At 44.2% G+C, this 17,936-nt stretch overlaps 1 protein-coding gene across 5 annotated transcripts in view; it reads left to right on the top strand.

Annotated features, from left to right (window-relative positions):
- Positions 1-1,452: 1,452 nt before the first annotated feature.
- srfb (serum response factor b) overlaps positions 1,453-17,936 on the top strand; it is a 21,290-nt gene continuing 4,806 nt past the window's right edge. For 2 of the 5 annotated variants that reach the window (XM_075475978.1, XM_075475987.1), the window contains exons 1-3: positions 1,454-2,356; positions 6,188-6,454; positions 15,649-15,889. In XM_075475978.1, coding sequence (XP_075332093.1) covers positions 1,706-2,356; positions 6,188-6,454; positions 15,649-15,889 — 1,159 coding nt within the window. In that variant the 5' untranslated portion in view covers positions 1,454-1,705. Of the gene's footprint in view, positions 2,357-6,187; positions 6,455-15,648; positions 15,890-17,936 lie in introns of all 5 variants that reach the window. The other 3 variants (XM_075476004.1, XM_075475970.1, XM_075475995.1) reach the window with 2 other exon arrangements.

Here is a 17,936-nt window from a genome sequence, read left to right as displayed (position 1 = left end):
CTCCTCATGTGAACTCTGTGCGAGTTTAGCCTGTATAGAGATCTATGTGGGAGCTTGCCGGTCTGCTGTAACTATATAATGATGAATAAAGAGGCTGCACTTAGTACAAGTAAATGGCTACTAAGGTGATATTCGCTGTACTTTGGAAATATTGCAATGTTAAGATATAATGAGGATTAACAGCTTTTAATTAGTTTAGTATTGTTATTCCAGTTAATGTCCTACAGCCATAATGTCTTTTCACCCCTAATACACTAACTTTTTACCAGCTCTCGTGGTAATGAAAGACTGCACCCTTTAATAAATGCACCCTGGTAACGTTCCAGCAAATCTTAGGTGTGAAACCAATTTCAAAGACTGTGATATTTGGGATTTGTCATAACTTGCCTATTGGAAGTAGCGAGAGGGGTTTACTGGATCATGTAGATCACTGACAGATGTAACAGGCCTTGGTTCCCTGAAGACGCAGTGAAATGTTTCAACAGGCAAATCAATAATGTCTGAATTCAACTGACAGCTTGTGTAATTGTCCTGGTGTTGTGCATGCTGGCTGACATGTCAGGACCTTTAAGGACACCTAAAGTAAAGCACTGACATAACTAATAATATTGGAAACGCATGAGCTTTTTCTGCTTCCTCTGCTGTGGAAAGTCCCGTTGCAAAAGCTGAGTAATTATGTGACACAATAACGTGTTGATTGTAACTTTTATACAAGTTTCTGAGCAAAAAAAAAAAAACTAAAACAGTTTCTTACTCGATCTAAAATATGGTGTTGCAGTTGCTAAGTAATGATGATAACAAAAAATGTCATGCTTTTCCTGTAGAACTGATCAGAACTGAACCTTGCCGTTTGCACATCTACCTAAAAGTAAGCTATTTTCTGCAGTAACAGTCCTGTACAAAACGCCAGCCTTAAAGTTTACCCTAGCAATGAATTTCGGTATTTAAGCTTAAGAGGAACATGTTTTGTGATATGACTTGGTATCACCTTTGGGAAATAAAAATGTGGACTTTTTTTTTTTATTATTATTATTTTGGTCCCTTGCGTTTTCACGGTGACGTTGACATTAGCGCAACCATTTTGGTATTTATTCTAATGAGTGTTCCTTATCGACCAATGACAGCACTATTCAGATAATCCTCAGCCAATCGATAGGCGACGCTGTGACTCACCAAATAAGGAGAGACCGCACCAAATAAGGAAACGTTGTAGCTCTTTATAAGGAGGGAAGTAGTTCCTCGGTTGTGATATTACTCCGCTGTCGCATAAACTGTTAAAAAATATGGTGTTTTTATGCTTTTCTGATCCATGAAGAAAGAAATATTGCAACAGAAATTAAGTTATGATGAGTATGTATGTACCAACAGACCGACATTAGCGTTATTTTTGGTTCACGATGCGGACTATGTGACGTGGCGTAGGCACATTGAGGACGCTCTTCGCGCTTTCCTTTTTGAGAAAGTGCTCGGAGTTTTGGAAATAGAGGAGGAGGATGAACCAAACTGAGCCGGGGTTGACGGGTCCTGGGGGCAGCATCACTTTTGAAAGTTTTTATCGGTAATTTCCCGGAGTCTCCAAAGCGTGAACTGGCCCGGTTTGTTTACATTCTGTGGCCCAGGCGTGTATGCGTTTTATAAGCCACTCGCGACGCAGCACGCTTCAGCTTTTTTGGCTGGCGTTTAGAAACTCGGTCCAGTAAATATAATGTTGCCCAGCCAGGCTGGTTCGGCACAATCTGGAAACGGGTCAGCATCAGGCAGGGGTACTACAGGACACGGTTCGGGGGTTGTCGGAAGCGGGATTCGTCCCGTTTTGATTCGAGGAGTGCAAGCTTTACCGGGGGTCGGGGAAGGCGCCGGTGCTGCAGGGCGGCAGGGTGAGAGGGACGCTGTCGGGATGCTGGGTGCAAATGGTCCAGGGGGTCCGAGAGGCGGCAGACCGGGGAACGGCACCGGAGTGAATCCTCTACACACCGCCGTCCAAGGAAACATGGTGGGGTTAAACACTGGAGTTGTGTTGCCCCACGGTGCCCGGTTCGACCCGGACCGCGAGAATGCTCCACTGTGCAGCGGCTCGGATAATGACTCTGACTCCGGCGATGATGATGACCCAGTGGGTTCACTCGGGGACAGCAGGAGAGGTGTGAAGCGAGAGAGGGGGGAGATGGAAGCTGCGGTGACGGGGCAGGAGGTTGGAGTCCCTGCCGGAGGTTACGCCATGGTGTCCGGGGGAGTCGCCGGGGCAAAGCCGGGGAAGAAGACACGTGGCCGCGTAAAGATAAAGATGGAATTCATTGACAACAAGTTGAGACGGTACACCACTTTCAGCAAGAGGAAGACGGGCATCATGAAAAAGGTGAGTCAGGTGACGCCTCTGGAGCTACAGCAACATTTGAGTCTCTCTTATTTGTTGATTGAATAGATAAACTACAATGTACTTTGTACTCGGGTAGTAACTCATAGAGTTAACAGTGACAACGAAGCACCATAATAACATAAAAAATCAAAACATTGGGGGGGGGGGGGGGGGGGGTGCATGTGGAATTGGCTATAATAACCCTCATAAAGACAAAACCATTTTTAAATGGTGGGTAAACATGATCATTTGTACCACTGACCAGGCTAATGTCCAGTCTCACTTTTCATTAAACTGGGGCAAAACAGTTGTGGCACAAAGTGACTCAGTGGTTGTGAGGAAGTCATGACATTCATGACAGGCAATTGGGCTGTAAATAGACTTGAGCAAATGACAGTTCTATTTGTGACCATGCTCACCCCCCCACCCCCTCCTGTCTATCACCCGCACACACAGATTTCCAGATAAACTGACACTCATTCTTACGCACATACCCCTGCAGCACAACTTGGTTTGCTTGCTGACCAGCCTGCAACTATTGCAAGAAAGTTCCCCTCTGTGGTCATCGGTGCACGCAGGCTGTTCCCCTCTTCCCTCCCTGCTTCCAGGCGGCAGCCATGTGGCAGTGAGCAGCAGTGGGCTCTGTGTGCCAACAGCTGACTAAACCCCAGGGAAACGGATCAGAGGATGGCAGGAGAGCTCTCAAACAGAAGCTGGGGACTGTCTGCGCGAGCATTATGGCGCTGTACATCTTGACGCAGGCAACCAGCCTCGGTGATGACTCGACTTGGTTTCAGTTTACTTCGCCGAGTCTGGCTGCCAGAACCTGCTTCTTGGTAGTCGTGGTTCCATCTCTTACGGTCCACTAGATGCAGAGCAATACTTCTTGGGAAGTATACAACACGCCCACACGTTCGCTGACCTATTAAACCGTCTCTTATTTTGCAGAGACTCATGAAAAGTTGATCATCAGGAAATCGGGTCATCTGTTGACCACAAGCAGTGCGGTTATTGCACTGTACAGTAGATTTGGCCACTTTTTTTTTTCTTTTAACCACAAAGACTTATAAGCTGTGCTTTATTGCGGTCGAAAGAATTTTCAGTTGTCCCTGTGTTTCTTGCACTGTGTACTCTGCTGTGTTTCTCTCTCACTTTTTTTTTTTTTTTTTCTTATGTATCCCAGACTGTTGTCGTGGAAACTGAGGTGTCTTTATGTAGGCTCTTGGCAACATGAACACTATTTGACACAATGAGGGGATGGAGATTTTTGAAAACGTTGCCCACACTGTGCCAGCCATCACATAGAATTGACAGGTGGGTGGAGTGGGAAGATTCATAGTAGTTTGGTCTCAGTCTAGGATGAACCCAGCTTCATTTGGAAGGGTGCAGTGGGCAAAGAGGAGGCCTGTAAGTCCCCCCCCCCCTCGATATACGTTTTGGGTTATGTGGCTGCAAATACTTGCGTAGTATACATTCTTACCTCAGTTATGTGTTTGTGTCTTGAAGGGTTTTTTTCTTGTTTCTGCTTTTTCCAGCAGACATTTTAACTTTTCACTGCAGGAGAAGCGCAGGTGTAGTTAATGACATTAACAATGGGGCCCATTCCATTTAGGTGCACCAGGAAGCGGAGCACAATAGCCATCTCGCATAATGCAGAGACTCTAAAACTGGCTCCACTGTGATTTTCATTGTTTACACCTGGGATGTGTCCGTTATGAGATGTTGCGGTGTAAATTCATTGACCTCAAATGTTACTTTGGGGGTAACTGTATTTTCAGGTACATTTTTCCTTTCTTTTCTTTTACCACATGACTTGTCATGTCGCCGGAGGACTAATTGCCCCAAAGTTTCCCAAAGCCGAAGAAGATATCTTCAGATAGTCTTTTTTTTTTTATTTTTTTTATTATTTTTGTCCAAACCACCGTGTGAAACTCAATTTGCAATTTTTATATAAACCCCCGCTGATCACCTAATCAGTTTGAGAAGCTCTTTCAGAAGCCGGAGCGAGAATTAACCAATCATTAGACTGGTTGAAAATTTCTGCCAATGAATAAATCAGCACTTAAAATTCCTTCAAGTTGCTTTATAAAACCATGGTTATTGAACCCATCTTTTCATGTAAAGTGGAGGCTTTGCTCTCGGTCATGGCTGTAGGCTAGATGTTTTTAAAGAGCCCACATTGTGTTAATTAGCAGATTGCTAACTGTATCTCTGCTGTTTACTAGAAGAGATTTCTATTCTCTGCTATAAACCTCCTCTTTAAGGTATTTCTCATACCTCTGAAAGGCTTCATTTTATCAACTAGAAAGGCTTTCTTTATAGAAACCCTTTCCAGCGTAATATGGCCCCTTTTAAAGAGATTTAAATGAGCATCAGTCTTCTTTTAGGACTCAGTTTGTAGCTGATGGCTAAAAGCAGGTAAACAGTACGACGGACCACAACAAATAAGTACAAGTAGATTGTTTTCTTGTGGAATTTTTCAAGATAAACACGCTTTGGTTTTTGAAAGTTCCCCCTTTTTCTTTATTGTGATTTGATAAACGGGCTCGACTGAGATATTTAGTGTGGCAGAGGAGCCAATTGCATTCAGACACCAGTGCAACCGCACCACACCTGCAGCCATCAATAATCATGTGAAATTCAGCAGAGCAAGGAAACTTATTAAAGCATTGTGGAGGCCTGGTTTGTGCTGCCATATAGGAGACTCAAGCTGACAAATTAGTCCTTCTCTGTCTTGGAAGCTGGCCAAACACGAGTGTTGTTAGAGACCTCGCTGTAGCTGGTGTTAAGTTAATAAAGGGAGATGTCAGAAGAGGAGGACGAGTGGAGCTGTGTAGTAAGGCTGCGTTAACACTCAGTGAGGTGAACTGTGCAAAAAGCCAGAAACTCCTTAAATCTCTAGAAAAGCTCAACATACTTACATGTTTCTAGTGAAACGGGTGCAATGTAGCACTGGTTTAAGCCTGCAAGTACCCAGCAAGTTAGGACTGAACTGATGGTCAAAATCAAGAACTGAGAGCATGGGGAAGAAGACTTGGGAGAATATATGGTTCTATTACTGCTCAATAAAATCCCTTAATTTGAGTGTTATTCATCTGCTGCTCGCCCTGTCTGACAGAGTATTGCTCTCCAGCTGACAATGGCACATCTGTCAGCAAGCCTCCGCTATATTGTGTGCGCGCCAAGGTGATGGTAATGGCACTGTGCCTTCACAGCACCAGAAGCGTCCTCCACATAACTGATGAGTCATCTCGATCAAAAGGCTTTCTCAGGAGTTCACTCCGAGTGCAGCATCGGGATGTGTTTGGTTGTGTGTGTGTGTGTGTGTGTGTGTGTTGGATTGAGTTGGATTTTGGTGCACCTTGCCTTCACAGTGGGGAGTTTTGAGTGTGAGGATCTGCCTGCTGTGTAATGAATGACAAGGCAGCAGATTGAGACGGACGCCTTACATTTTACAGCCAGCTACCTCTGCCTTAAGAACGATTCCTCATGCCCTCTGTCCTCAGGGGTGTTATACCCCCCCGCCTTTGGAAGCAGGCCCTTCGCTGTCTCTCAGCTATATCACACTCTCTATTCTGGGAGCCTTATCTTCTGTTATTTTAGTTTCATTTGTGGAATACGTCACAGGTCACTACAGGAGTATTTATAGGTTCTAATGTTTTCTTGCCTTTTTTTTTTTTTTTTCCACGGGTCCATGTTGGGGAATCTCTTACATTCCTTCCTCGGGTTAAAATTCATTTGTGAGTTCTGTGAAGGCAAACCTGATTTGGTCAACTGTTATCTTTGATGTCTTGACCTGATGGTTACATGTTATTATTTGTCTCTTGCCAGGCCTATGAGCTGTCCACCCTGACGGGGACCCAGGTTCTGCTGCTTGTGGCCAGTGAAACGGGCCACGTGTACACCTTCGCCACTCGAAAACTGCAGCCCATGATCACCAGCGAAACGGGCAAAGCACTGATCCAAACATGCCTCAACTCGCCAGACTCGCCACCACGCTCCGACCCTTCCATGGACCAGCGAATGAGCGCCACGGGCTTCGAGGAGACGGACCTCACCTACCAGGTGTCTGAGTCAGAGAGCATGGGTGACACAAAGGTGAGAACAAGAAGTGGTCACGCTGAAAATTAAGCACAAAATTGGTGTCTTTGGAAAGATAGTGTTAAGGCTGCTGCAGTGAAACCCTATAATTGATTGCTCTTAATTCAGTGCATCTCCTCTGTGATCAGCAACAATGGTTCTCCATCTCCTCTCCCTGTGACTCACCCTCTGTCTGCTCTCTAATGGAGTCATGAATTGCAGAATGAGTCTTGAAAAGGACTGATAAAGCACTGGAGAGAGTCACTAATGAATATATTGGGAAAATCTTGCCAGAAAAGGCCAGCATACAAGGAGAGCAAATAAATCAAACCAACAAGCAGCTGTAGAAAAAACAAAAAAATCCCATCGTTAACAGTTTTTAGCTTTTGTCCGTATGATGAGAGCTTGCTGCTTTAAGCTTGTTTTCAGCTTCTGAAACAATTTTTTTTTATTTGAATTGTATTTTTTATTGACACTAAAAGGTCTCCGTAGACCCTCAAAGGAGTAAAAACTAAAGGGGGAGCCAGATAAGATGAGGACAGTGATCCCTCTCCTCTGAAGGGAGTCGTCCACACGTTACCTATCTGACCTCTCACCCATGGAAACCTCACAGCACCCCTAAAGATAAATCACTGCAGGTCTGGGCTGTGTTAGCAGGAGAAACATGCAGCCTGCTACACGGAGGCCTTGGCTGTTTATGTTGGATTTTGGGATGGAGCTGTCTTATGTTCGAGGATCACACTTTAAGATTCTTAAACAGAGCTGGTACCTTCACAAATCTTGGAATTTTACTCAAAAGGTGGAATAAAACTGCTGAACTGAATCTGAATCTCTTCTAAAAGTAATATTTTTATTTTTTATTTTTTTTAGCTGATAGTGCGGCGTGTTCTCATCCCACGAGAAACCTGCGGGTTTGTGTCCTTCTCCCCCCCCCCACATATCACTGCAAGTGGTTTATTATTTTTTAACTATCTGAAAATGTGATAAAGCAATAAATTTCTCCGTAGACACACTTCACTGTTCACACCTTTGTGCAATCACGTGCTGCGGGCCGAGATTCCCCCGACTGTTTACACAGCTTAAGCTTGGCCCTTTGAAGATGGACACTCGCAGGCCCATTTGCCCGCATGCTGTTTTTACAGGCGCTAACTAACGCGGACCATACTTCGTCAAGGATGGAAGATCAACCTTTGCATGTTAAGCCACTCTCATGCCCGCTCTGCTCATTGATAAAAAATTAGATTCTGCCTCTGTTGCCATATATGGTATGGTTTCCCTGCCTGCAGTCTTGGCTGAGGCCCCTCACATTCCTTATAAGCTGCAGCTGTCTTTGGAGTCCTGTGATTTCACCCCCACCCCACCCACCCCCACAACCTCTCATTTAGTGATATGGAGGGGAGGTATGGATGCAGATATGAGCGCGTGGAATGGAAACCTTTGAGCAATAGTTTTGGGCCCCCTTTCACGTGGCATCTGTTTAGGTGGCGTGCAGTGATGCCCGTGTGATCCACGCTACGAACCGAGCTTTTATGGCTCGGACGTGGCAGGTGAATAGATTTAATTGGAGTAGTTTGACTGCAGTCGGTTCACTGTGTGGTTGCTACATCTGCAACATCTGGACACTATCCAATATGAGAGTAGTATGTCATGCATACAGTCCAAGCTAGTCTAAACAACTCAAGGTTAGCAGTGGCTGTTGGGGTGGGGAGGGGGATAGGAGTGGAGTGGAGAACTTTTTGACTTGGACAATAAGTGCAGTAGACATGATTTGGTGCTGTTTGCATAGAATATTTTGCTTATCTGTAAGGGCACTCCTGAAAGGCAATGTTAATTTATGCGCTTTGGAGGTTCTGGTAGGAGAATTTTGTCAAGAGCTGTAACGGTGTGGAAGGTTATTGGTTTCCAGCTGTATGTAGGGAAACATGAATCTTCTTAGATACTCGGCTGACAAGCGCGCCCTGCGTTGTTCAACATCATGGACGCAGTAGCTTGACAGAAACTAGTTTCAGATAAGTTGTCTGCTAAATTATTAACAGTTCCCTTTCCTGGTCTTTCCTACATCCGGCAGTAATCATTAGCTTCTTGTTGTCAATCTTTCCATCTGAGTTGTTTTATGTTGAAATCAAGGTAAGCTGCCCCGGAAATCTCTCTTGAACCTTTCACTAAAATGAGCTGGCTGTAGACGCATCAGTCGACATGCACTTTCAGCTGTCACACGGGGCAGAATCGGTTCGTTAAAGTGCCTTTAATTGACCACAAAAGGATCTTAAGATAACGCGTTGAGATTGAAGTGTGTGACTTGTTTGATGTGTGGCAAATCCTCACAGCTCTGTTGTTACTGCTCTGCCTGTAGACGCAAAACCAACAGCTGAAGGCGAGGTTTCAAGACTGTTCTCTGAGGGCTGTTGAAAGGAATTCTGGGAAATGTAATGTCAAAAATAGAGGTGAATGAGGTAGGATGAAGGCTATATAGGATGCATGAGAAAACGCTATCAGAGAGGGTCCGTTGCTTATTGTGCCTTCACTACATCCTTCAACAGACGCCTGGATTGTTTATAGCTGATTCCTATTACTAGACATGCCTACAGTACAGATGTTTTTATGCTTTTGGGGTTATTTTTGGATGGGGATAGCAAATCCCACAACTCATGCTTGCTTAAAACATCTATCTTAGCTGAATTCTCAGTGTCAGTCTCTTCTGGTTTTCCCCTCATCCCTCCCTCACTTTCTCTGTCCTTTCCTCCCCTACTTCATCCCTCTCCCTCCATCCTCCCCTCTGCTCGGGCTCTCAGTGTCATTGCTGTTAAAATCCTGCTGAAGTTTATCTGTTGCTCTGTCATTAGTGCCTTTTGCCAAGTAAAAGCAACCGGGAAACTTTCAGACGGAGGCCTTTGTCCTGAGCAACTGCTGCCATGTCTGTCCCCCTGCAGTTTGGTGCTGGATGAATGACAGATTGAACAACTTCATTATTCACTATATTGCACATTAATAAATGCGCACGGAGCATGTTAGCTGTGTTGGAGAGGGAGGAAGGCGGCGTTATGTCACGCACCCCCAACCCCCCCACTTCTTCCCCCTTATTTTACAGCAAGCAACTGGACAGGTCAGCCACCATTGGCTGCACCTCCTCCACTTGGGCTGCCTTGCCTTTTTTAGCAGTCCCAAATGGAGCTGCAAATTCCATGTTGCTGGCAGGGTGACAGACTGGGAGATGGGAGCCAGCAAATGGGAGATTAGATGAGGGCCAGCCACCAGTAAACCACACAATGGGCTCTCTAACTTACACTGCCGTAACCTGCCAGTTGTCACCTTTAATTTGAAATGACCAATCCCTCGTGAATAGGAAATCATTTGTGTTTGTCTCTTTTTATTGACCCTCTTTGATTTTCCTTCTTTAAAACTATGTCCTTGTCTGTTAGTATTAGGAGGGTTTTTATATTCCTTTTCAATATACAGAACATTAAACAACCGCGCAAAGATACAGAAACCGGCGTATTGAAAGTCACGAAGCGTTACAAGAACATGTTTTGAGTGTGTCGGTAAGATTGTTCCCGTGAAGTTTGTTTACTGATATCTGTCTCCTGATCACTGTAATCTGAACAGAACGCAGTAAACTTCAGATGTCCGTTTCTGGAGTTGGAATAGCGTCTCCGTCTTGTAAAATGGATTGCATGGCTGGTTAAGGAGGACGCTCTCAGTGGAGAACATCACTGTGCAGAGGATTCATTGCTTATTCCAGATGACTCAGCCCTCCGATCGCACAACTATAAAGTTGTGACGTCATTTACAACGTTTTGGTATCTGATTTTAAACAAAAGCGGCGTGCTTGGATTTGAGTGTGTTGAGCAGAGCTGAGGCTTGAAATGAGAGATGATAAAAAGGTAAGGTGGGCTGAAACTTACAAAAACACAAGTTTGTAAAACTTTCAACCATTTCCTCTGGAGCTGATACAGATCGATGTAAAAACTGCCATAAGAATTCTGTGATCATTTATATGGCATCCTGTTAAAAGCTCAAAAGTATATGAATCACCAAAAAGTCGCTCATTCTTCAAATTAAAAACCTAGAAATGCATAAAGTTGGATATGATTTTGCTTAGAAATGACTTTTGATGATCAAAATGGCTGCATTGGGAGGATAGTGGTTTACTTTTTTCTTATCTGGAATGATTTGTTGTTCCAGCAGGGGGGTGGACAAGACATGAGGGAGGGGGGTGTGGACTCCAGGTTTTGACTAATTCACAAAGATGATCCTCTCTGCTCCTCAGGTCTGACAGAATGCATTACAGCACGGTGTTCTGTGTTTACAATGCACTGGCGTTTATAGACTAGCAGGTCAAACGGAAGACACACGGCGATGGTCAAACAAAGCAGTAGGTCAGTGGAATCGCTGTATGTAGGCCACACAGATGGTGGCCTTTAGGACACTGGAGTTGCCACACAGGTTTAGAGCAGACTGATCAAACGGGCTGCACCTTCTGAAGCCAAACTCTGCTCTTGTTGGACCTCTGTAGCGAGACGACTTCTAAGCAAGAGCAGATGTTCCTTTCTCCACCGAACAGTGCAGTACAGGGGAAAAAAAACCGAACACGATGACCTTGTGAGCCATCTTTGAATAATGGTACCAGAACGAGAGTCTCGGTCTGTTACAGGAGCAGAATGGTTTTGTGCAGCCTCTAAAGTGAGAACTGAAAGGTATCAGTTGGTGGTAGTCGGTACTTGTAGCCTCCTGTTGCCTCATCCTGCCCGGAAGGGGTTAATTCCCCCTCGGAGGTGCTCAGGTTTCCAGCCAGCTGTCTGTGCCCTCAGCTGTTTGTACTCTCACCCCTATCCTGTCCCCTGTGCTGAACCAACCTCGTGCAGGTCTGACTCTGCTAAGCCTGCTACACACAGACACTGTCAGCTTCCACTGACTGCTTTCTTGATTTATTCTGTCTCTGCTCTGTTGCTATTGTGTGTTTTTTGTTCCCCCTTTCACTTCTGCCATAATCGTAAAGATTTTTGTCCCTGCTGTGAGGACGTGCCGCTCTACCCGCCACCCCACTGCCAACGTGGAGAGAGATATTCTCTCTTGTGTTGTTTGGATATTGTAAACCTTAATTGGGGAATTCTCCAGGGAGTATGAAGAGGTGGTCGCGGCTGCGTTTATCAGCCATCACTCGGTGATGAATGACAGGAATGATGACTCGACTGTAAAGGGCTTATAGATTGTTGTGTAAATTTATCCAGTTTTCCTGTTTGGTTGAGAGGGCAGAACGACTGAGTAATCTGTTTGGCCCTCACCCTCTGACGCTCGAGCTGCTGTTTAACTAAAGAGGTAAAGGACCTTGGACTGACTGAGCCCCTCGGCAGAACCTCGAACTGAGCTGCTGAGCTTCAGACCAACTAAGTGCTGAGCGTGTGTGGTTTTGGTTCTGTAGGTATTATTCTGAGCTGGTTGTAATGAACAGCACCTGCTGATCCATATGCACCCTTATAGTATGCAGAAGACTCGGCTGCAATGGTGGTACTCCCAGATGATTTATTCGTCTCGTGTTTTATTTTTATTTCAGCGAGTTAAAATTAAACCTTCATTTCACATCATGAATATTAAAATTTGAGGGGACTGCGGTGTGGCTGTAGCTGGGGAGCCGATCCTTACAGTAGCTCCATTTACATGTTTGCATAGTAGTCTGTCGTAGCCAGGCCTTATCAGCAGAGTCCATGCTGGATCCTCCACCTCTCACCCATGTAATCAGTCACATATAAAAACCAATAGTGCTTCGTCAAAGCAAGTTGGTCTCACCTGGGTCGATGTGGACCTTTTTGTTATCAATGATGACTTTCTATTTTTTCCAAGGATTGTGAAGCTTATGATGCAAGACACTTCCTTAACCTGCTCTTTCACAGTCAGACTGCCGAATGTGACACATGGCTGTGTTTCCAGACACTAGACCTGTATTAATCTCTCGCCTCTTCTGTTATACTGCCGCCGAGGGTTTTGCATTTCAGATAGCTTTGTCCCAGCTCTGCGGCTGGATTCTCATGCAGTCCCAAAACAAATGTCCCTCAGAGGACCTGCGGTTCAGGCCGAGCCTCAACCTTTTTTTTTTTTTTGTGTAAATGAGCAATGTGGTCCAGCCCTGGAAGTAAAAACAAATGGGTTTACAACCTTAAATATTTAAAAGGTTACCACTTAGAAGTTGCCCTCAAATGAATGACAAAGAGCAAATTACACTGGGAAAGAGGGGTGATTTTCAAGGTTTAGATTGCAATTTCATCTCCGTTAAAAAAAGGATAAGTTGGTGGTAAACGCATTATATACATTTAGGATCTTTTTTTGACATGGCTGAGGGCCTTGTTAGGACTCTGCAGGAGTAAAGCTCCTGTGCAACCAAACATTTCCTGTTGTTGAGGCCTGCACAAGTTTCAGCTCATTCCTCTGTACAGATGAGATGTCGGAGGGTGTCCTCACATGAACTCCTTGCTTCAGATCCTTCCACAACATTTCTTTTTCGAGATATGTTCATGATTCATTCTTTGGGCAATGTTGACAAGCCCCTTCTGGTCCTGATGCAATGAAACCGGTCTAAACCATGACAGTAATACCAACATGTTCCAGTTTGATAAGGTTCTTGAGCTGAAACCTACTGTTTTTTTTTTTGTTATTTGGTTTGTTTCGATCTCCTCTATCAACAAAACATTTTATTTCTGACAGGCTTCTGGTTTGTCACGTGATCTTCTTTTAGACTTCAGATGGACTTTGGTGTTTCTGATGGAGAACAGTGGCTTTCTCCTCGCAGCCCTGTGCATCATTGTTGCCCGGTGCTCTCTTATGAACGGTCTTATGAACGTGGACATTAACCAATGCTTGAAAAGACTTCAGTGTATTTATAGTTCTCCCGGATCCTTGTATGACGCTGCTGACTATTACACGCGTTGCTCTCGGAGTGATCTTTGATCTATCCATTCCTGGGAAGGGTGACGGTGTTCTTGAATCTTCTCCATTTCAGCACAAACCGCCTGACTGTAGATCCATAGAAACACTTTTGTACCTTTTTTTTTCTGGTTCGATGAGCAATAACAACTCAATTTTGAGTTGAGATCCTCAGAAATCTCCTTTGTTTGTATCATTCTACACTTGTACAAATGTTGTACACATCAGAATTTGAAAGATTTCTGTCCATTTATAACTCGCATCTGGTTGTTCCCCCTTGATTGAAAACATCTGACTCTAATTTCACCTTTAACTCTTTAAAGCCATAATGTGTAATATTTCACGTTGTCTATTATCAAATTTGAGTCTTATCATTCACAAGTATTACCTCAATCGTTATTAATTACCTCCATCACAAAAGTGCAGTGTTCTTATATTCTTTATATTCAGCATACGAATGTACATAAGAGTATTACACTCCAATGAATGTCTCCATGTTGCTCCGCCATTTTAAAACTACGGGATTTGTAGAAGGACATGTCATCAGCTTCGCATTTTCCGTTTCCACATTGGAAACGGAAATTCCACATTGGAAACGGAAAATGCGAAGCTGATGACACGTCCTTCTACAAATCCCGTAGTTTTAAAATGGCGGAGCGACATGGAGACATTCATTGTCCGTGAAATATTACACATTATAGCTTTAACCTTTTGGTCCTTGAGGTTCACATAGCTTTGACACTAAGATCTGTAATGTTGGTTTATTCAATAAATGCATGACCGGGTTGTAGGTTTTTCTCTAATTGAATTCAATGTATCTACTCTGTGTTTAAGTGAAAATCTTCAGCAAAATTATAGAAAATTGACACTTTCGGGCACCATTGTAGCTTATTTTATGCTGTACATTTAAAAATTATTATTTTTTTTTTAAAATATTTTTGGTTTCATTACCTGGAATTGGAACCTTTAAAAAAACACTGATCCCACAGAAGTAAATGCCAGATAATATGTAGGCTTATTCCCATCCTGCTATTAAAGATCATTAGTGTCATGTGATAAGTGTTGGCGTAAGCGCGTAGTCACAGGCATTGTGGGTTTCGTTTTGCTTTATATTCTCAGCCTTACGCCTACTCCGCTCTCATCATGCAGCCCACTCACCAACACATCCTGCTCGGCTGTTCAATGGACTCTCACATTAGCGTATGGTGTGATGCTACACCTCACGTCCTTTTGATCATCTCGTTCTTGTTTCTTCGCCCCTTTTACTGAGATGTGACGTCACGTGGTCAGTCAGCTGTCATAGTAACACGACAAAACAACAGGAGTGTAAAAGTGATGTTTTCTTACCGCTTCTGTGGAGTCGGATCGAGCAGCAGCTGGGTTATTATAGCGGGATAAATGAACAGAGATGAATGCACGGTGCTGAGTGTTCAGGTGACGGCTTTCAGAGGTTGCACAGTCATGTTTCTACTCTGCTCAAAAGAAGAGTTTAGCTCTCTTACAGAAAAAAAAAAACATTTTAAAGTCAGCCTTGCGTTGCCATCCTACACTGAAATCCCTGAAAAGTTTTCTCTTGTTTGACATGGAAATGGGATCCTTTAGAAAAACGCTGCCTGTACTGCTTAGTATCTTACACATGGATGCAATTAGAGGGGTCCCAGCCTGTTTCTCTAGCTTGTTTATGCCATTTGCCCCATGACTATTAAAACCTGCTCTGGTTTCTGTCAGGCATCCATTGATCCCCGAAAAACTGCAACAATTAAAAGCTTCCCTCCCACCTACTCTGCGTTCGGCTGCTCAAAAGAGTCAAAGCTCCGTTAATGGTGTTGTTTTAGGAGCCGTGGCGGAACAGATTTTTACACATGCTGCATTGTAGAGTATGTACCTGGTGCTGGTGTTTCAGATTGAAGCACCGAGACTCCCAGGTAGTCAGAAAATGTTTCTTAAGCAACAGTTTTCAGTTCTGCTTTTACTTGTGTCTTCAAATTCTAGCTTGGGTGACGAACCTTGGATGTGAGGTTTTGCAAAAAGTTTGAATTTACTGGTTTGGGGAAAATAACGAAAGACCACATTGGGTTGCATTATTATCCGTGTTTCTTTACTATGACTGCATGACTCAAAGACAAAGTTAAAATCAGAATATCAACAAAAAGTCATTTTAAAGAGTCACTGTGTGTTGCTGCAGCGCTGAAGAAGCCTCTGACTGAAACCACACTGCTGTTGGATTGGCATGTTGTGTAGAGGATTTGTAGTGTTGTTCATTATGTTGACGAGCTTGGGTTTGGTTTCTCCCACAGGACACACTTAAGCCAACGTTCACTGTTGCGAGCCTGCCGGGCACTACCAGCAGCGCCCAGTCCACGGTACCCACCACATCCACCACCATGCAGGTGAGCAGCGGACCTTCGTTTCCCATCACCAACTACCTGGCCCCCGTCTCGGCCAACAGCAACATCAGCGCAAATGGAACTGTCCTCAAGACTGCTGGTGGCTCCGCGGGAGTCATGCAGCTGCCCGGGGGCTTCACTTTCATGCCTGGTACGTAAAGCTGGAAAACATGTGGTGTCATGTCCTCAACATCCAGTTCTTCTATTCTCTTTACGGCTTGTTTGTCTCACCCCCATGCTGCCACTTCATCTTTTGTTGATGCCACCGTGTTGTCAGGCTTATTAGCTGATTAGAATTTGAATGGCATCGTGGCGCGACCTCAGCCGTCATCTTAGGATGGTCGTGCCTCTTTCTCTCCGAGCTGTTTACATCACACAGCAGCTCACCAAGACTCAGAGCCCTTGGGTTTTACAAAGCCCACAGTATCCGGGGGAGCCACGTCTGTTGGCTACTGGCCCTGCCTTTGATTGTCACTTAGGGACAGGAATAATTAGGTGAGAGGGACACAATAGACCTGGCAAAAGAGAGCCCACGAACAAGGCCCATAATTAGTCATGAATATTCAATGAAGGATCGGTGGCTTGTGCTGAAATTATAATTGAGGTGTACTTTGTGGAGTGGGATCCTTTGTGTCAGCGTGATCCTGAACTAGACATGACCCTTCATTAAGGAGGACTCCACAGACGCACTTCACCTCATCAACTCAGACTGAAGGCCAGCAGTTTCTGATTTGGAGTTCCCTAAAGCCTTTCTAAATTGGCTTTCCATTTATTATTCATTACACTTTTTTTTTTTTTTTTCTAAGGGAAATTTTGAGTCTACATTTAGGGACCATGACGAGAAGCCATAGGGTGCCAAGAGGACACAGAGAGGAATGTGACATTTGAATTTCAGACTAACGTAGTTAAATATTACACACTATCTGTGCTTTATGTAAAACATAAAAAGGTGTGTTACACACAGACGCTGACCAGTGCAATCTTTTCTGATGTCTGTTGTTTTTATCACGAGAGTTTAAGGTGAAAAGGCTCAGTGCTCTTCTCTGTATTTTGTTGTATTTCCTGGCAGTGTAACTCGTTAGTTGGTGCAGTGTGTTGCTGGTTGTCTGTGCTCAGACAGACACATGGTGCCCTCTAATGGGTCCTGTATGTCATTCTGACAGACAGGTGAAGGACAGCCAGGCACTGCCTCTGCCCTTTCCCCCCTCCCTTTTCCTTTTTATTTATTTATTTTTTCCACCATCCTTCTCCTCCATCTGCAACCACGTCTCTTTACCCTCTCCCTCACTCTGTCGCTCGCTCATTGCTCCCTTTCTCCTCTTCACCACCTGTCTGCACATAGCAGCAGCGCCAGGTGGAACAGCACACCCTCCCACACTAAAAGCTCCACAGTTGACAGCTTGAAAGGGCCTGCCCACCCCTTTGCAGCAACTGCCTATGGAGCATATGACCAAATGTGAGGGTGTGACTCCAGAGTCACGCTCTGAAATGAAATACTTGCCGCTGAAAGTATTTAATCTCTCAATTCAAGAAGGATTTAAAACAGATTTGCAGATTTTATTGTATATTTCCTAAAAAAACACTTTAATATACATGCATGGTTCCCCAAATAAAAATCTAATTTGGGCATTATTGTGTTTAGTGTTATTTCCCCTGGCCTTTCTATAAAGGCATCAGCCAAATTAAAGGTACCCTGTTGAGTTTTTTTAATCACTACTCTGAGCAATACACCAAAAGAACCAAACAGGCCGGACTTAGCGCACCGTACAGATCTTTCTTGTTATTTATTTTTCACTTATTATTATCATTTATGATTCTTTAAGTGAAACTTCACAGTCAATGGGTCGTGCGGAACCATTGCAATGAGAAGCTATGGCAAGCTATAGGTGAAGTTATGGCAGCTGCTAGCATTTATGTATGCTAAAACACAGCGACTGTAGACACGCAAACTTATTAAACAGTAGAATCAGAATTTTAACATATCACATTTTTTCCCCATTCAACTATATTAGAAATGCACCGCTTGGCATTCAATTTAGCCATTTGCTGCTTTGGCTCTTGCCTGCTAGCTGCTAGTTGCTCAAAGGCCAGCTAGCTGCTGTTAGCCACCACCTAGTAGCTTAGCCATGGATGCTAGTCGGCCCTGGTTGGTCGAAGTGAGGTACATTTCTAATATTGTTTAAAAACAACAAAAGTGA

This window comes from Odontesthes bonariensis, chromosome 2 (assembly GCF_027942865.1).
Source record: "Odontesthes bonariensis isolate fOdoBon6 chromosome 2, fOdoBon6.hap1, whole genome shotgun sequence".
In the NCBI taxonomy this organism is placed as follows: Eukaryota; Metazoa; Chordata; class Actinopteri; order Atheriniformes; family Atherinopsidae; genus Odontesthes; species Odontesthes bonariensis.
The sequence above is the reverse complement of the archived record's forward strand: the minus strand, read 5'-3'. Positions and strand labels throughout refer to the sequence as shown.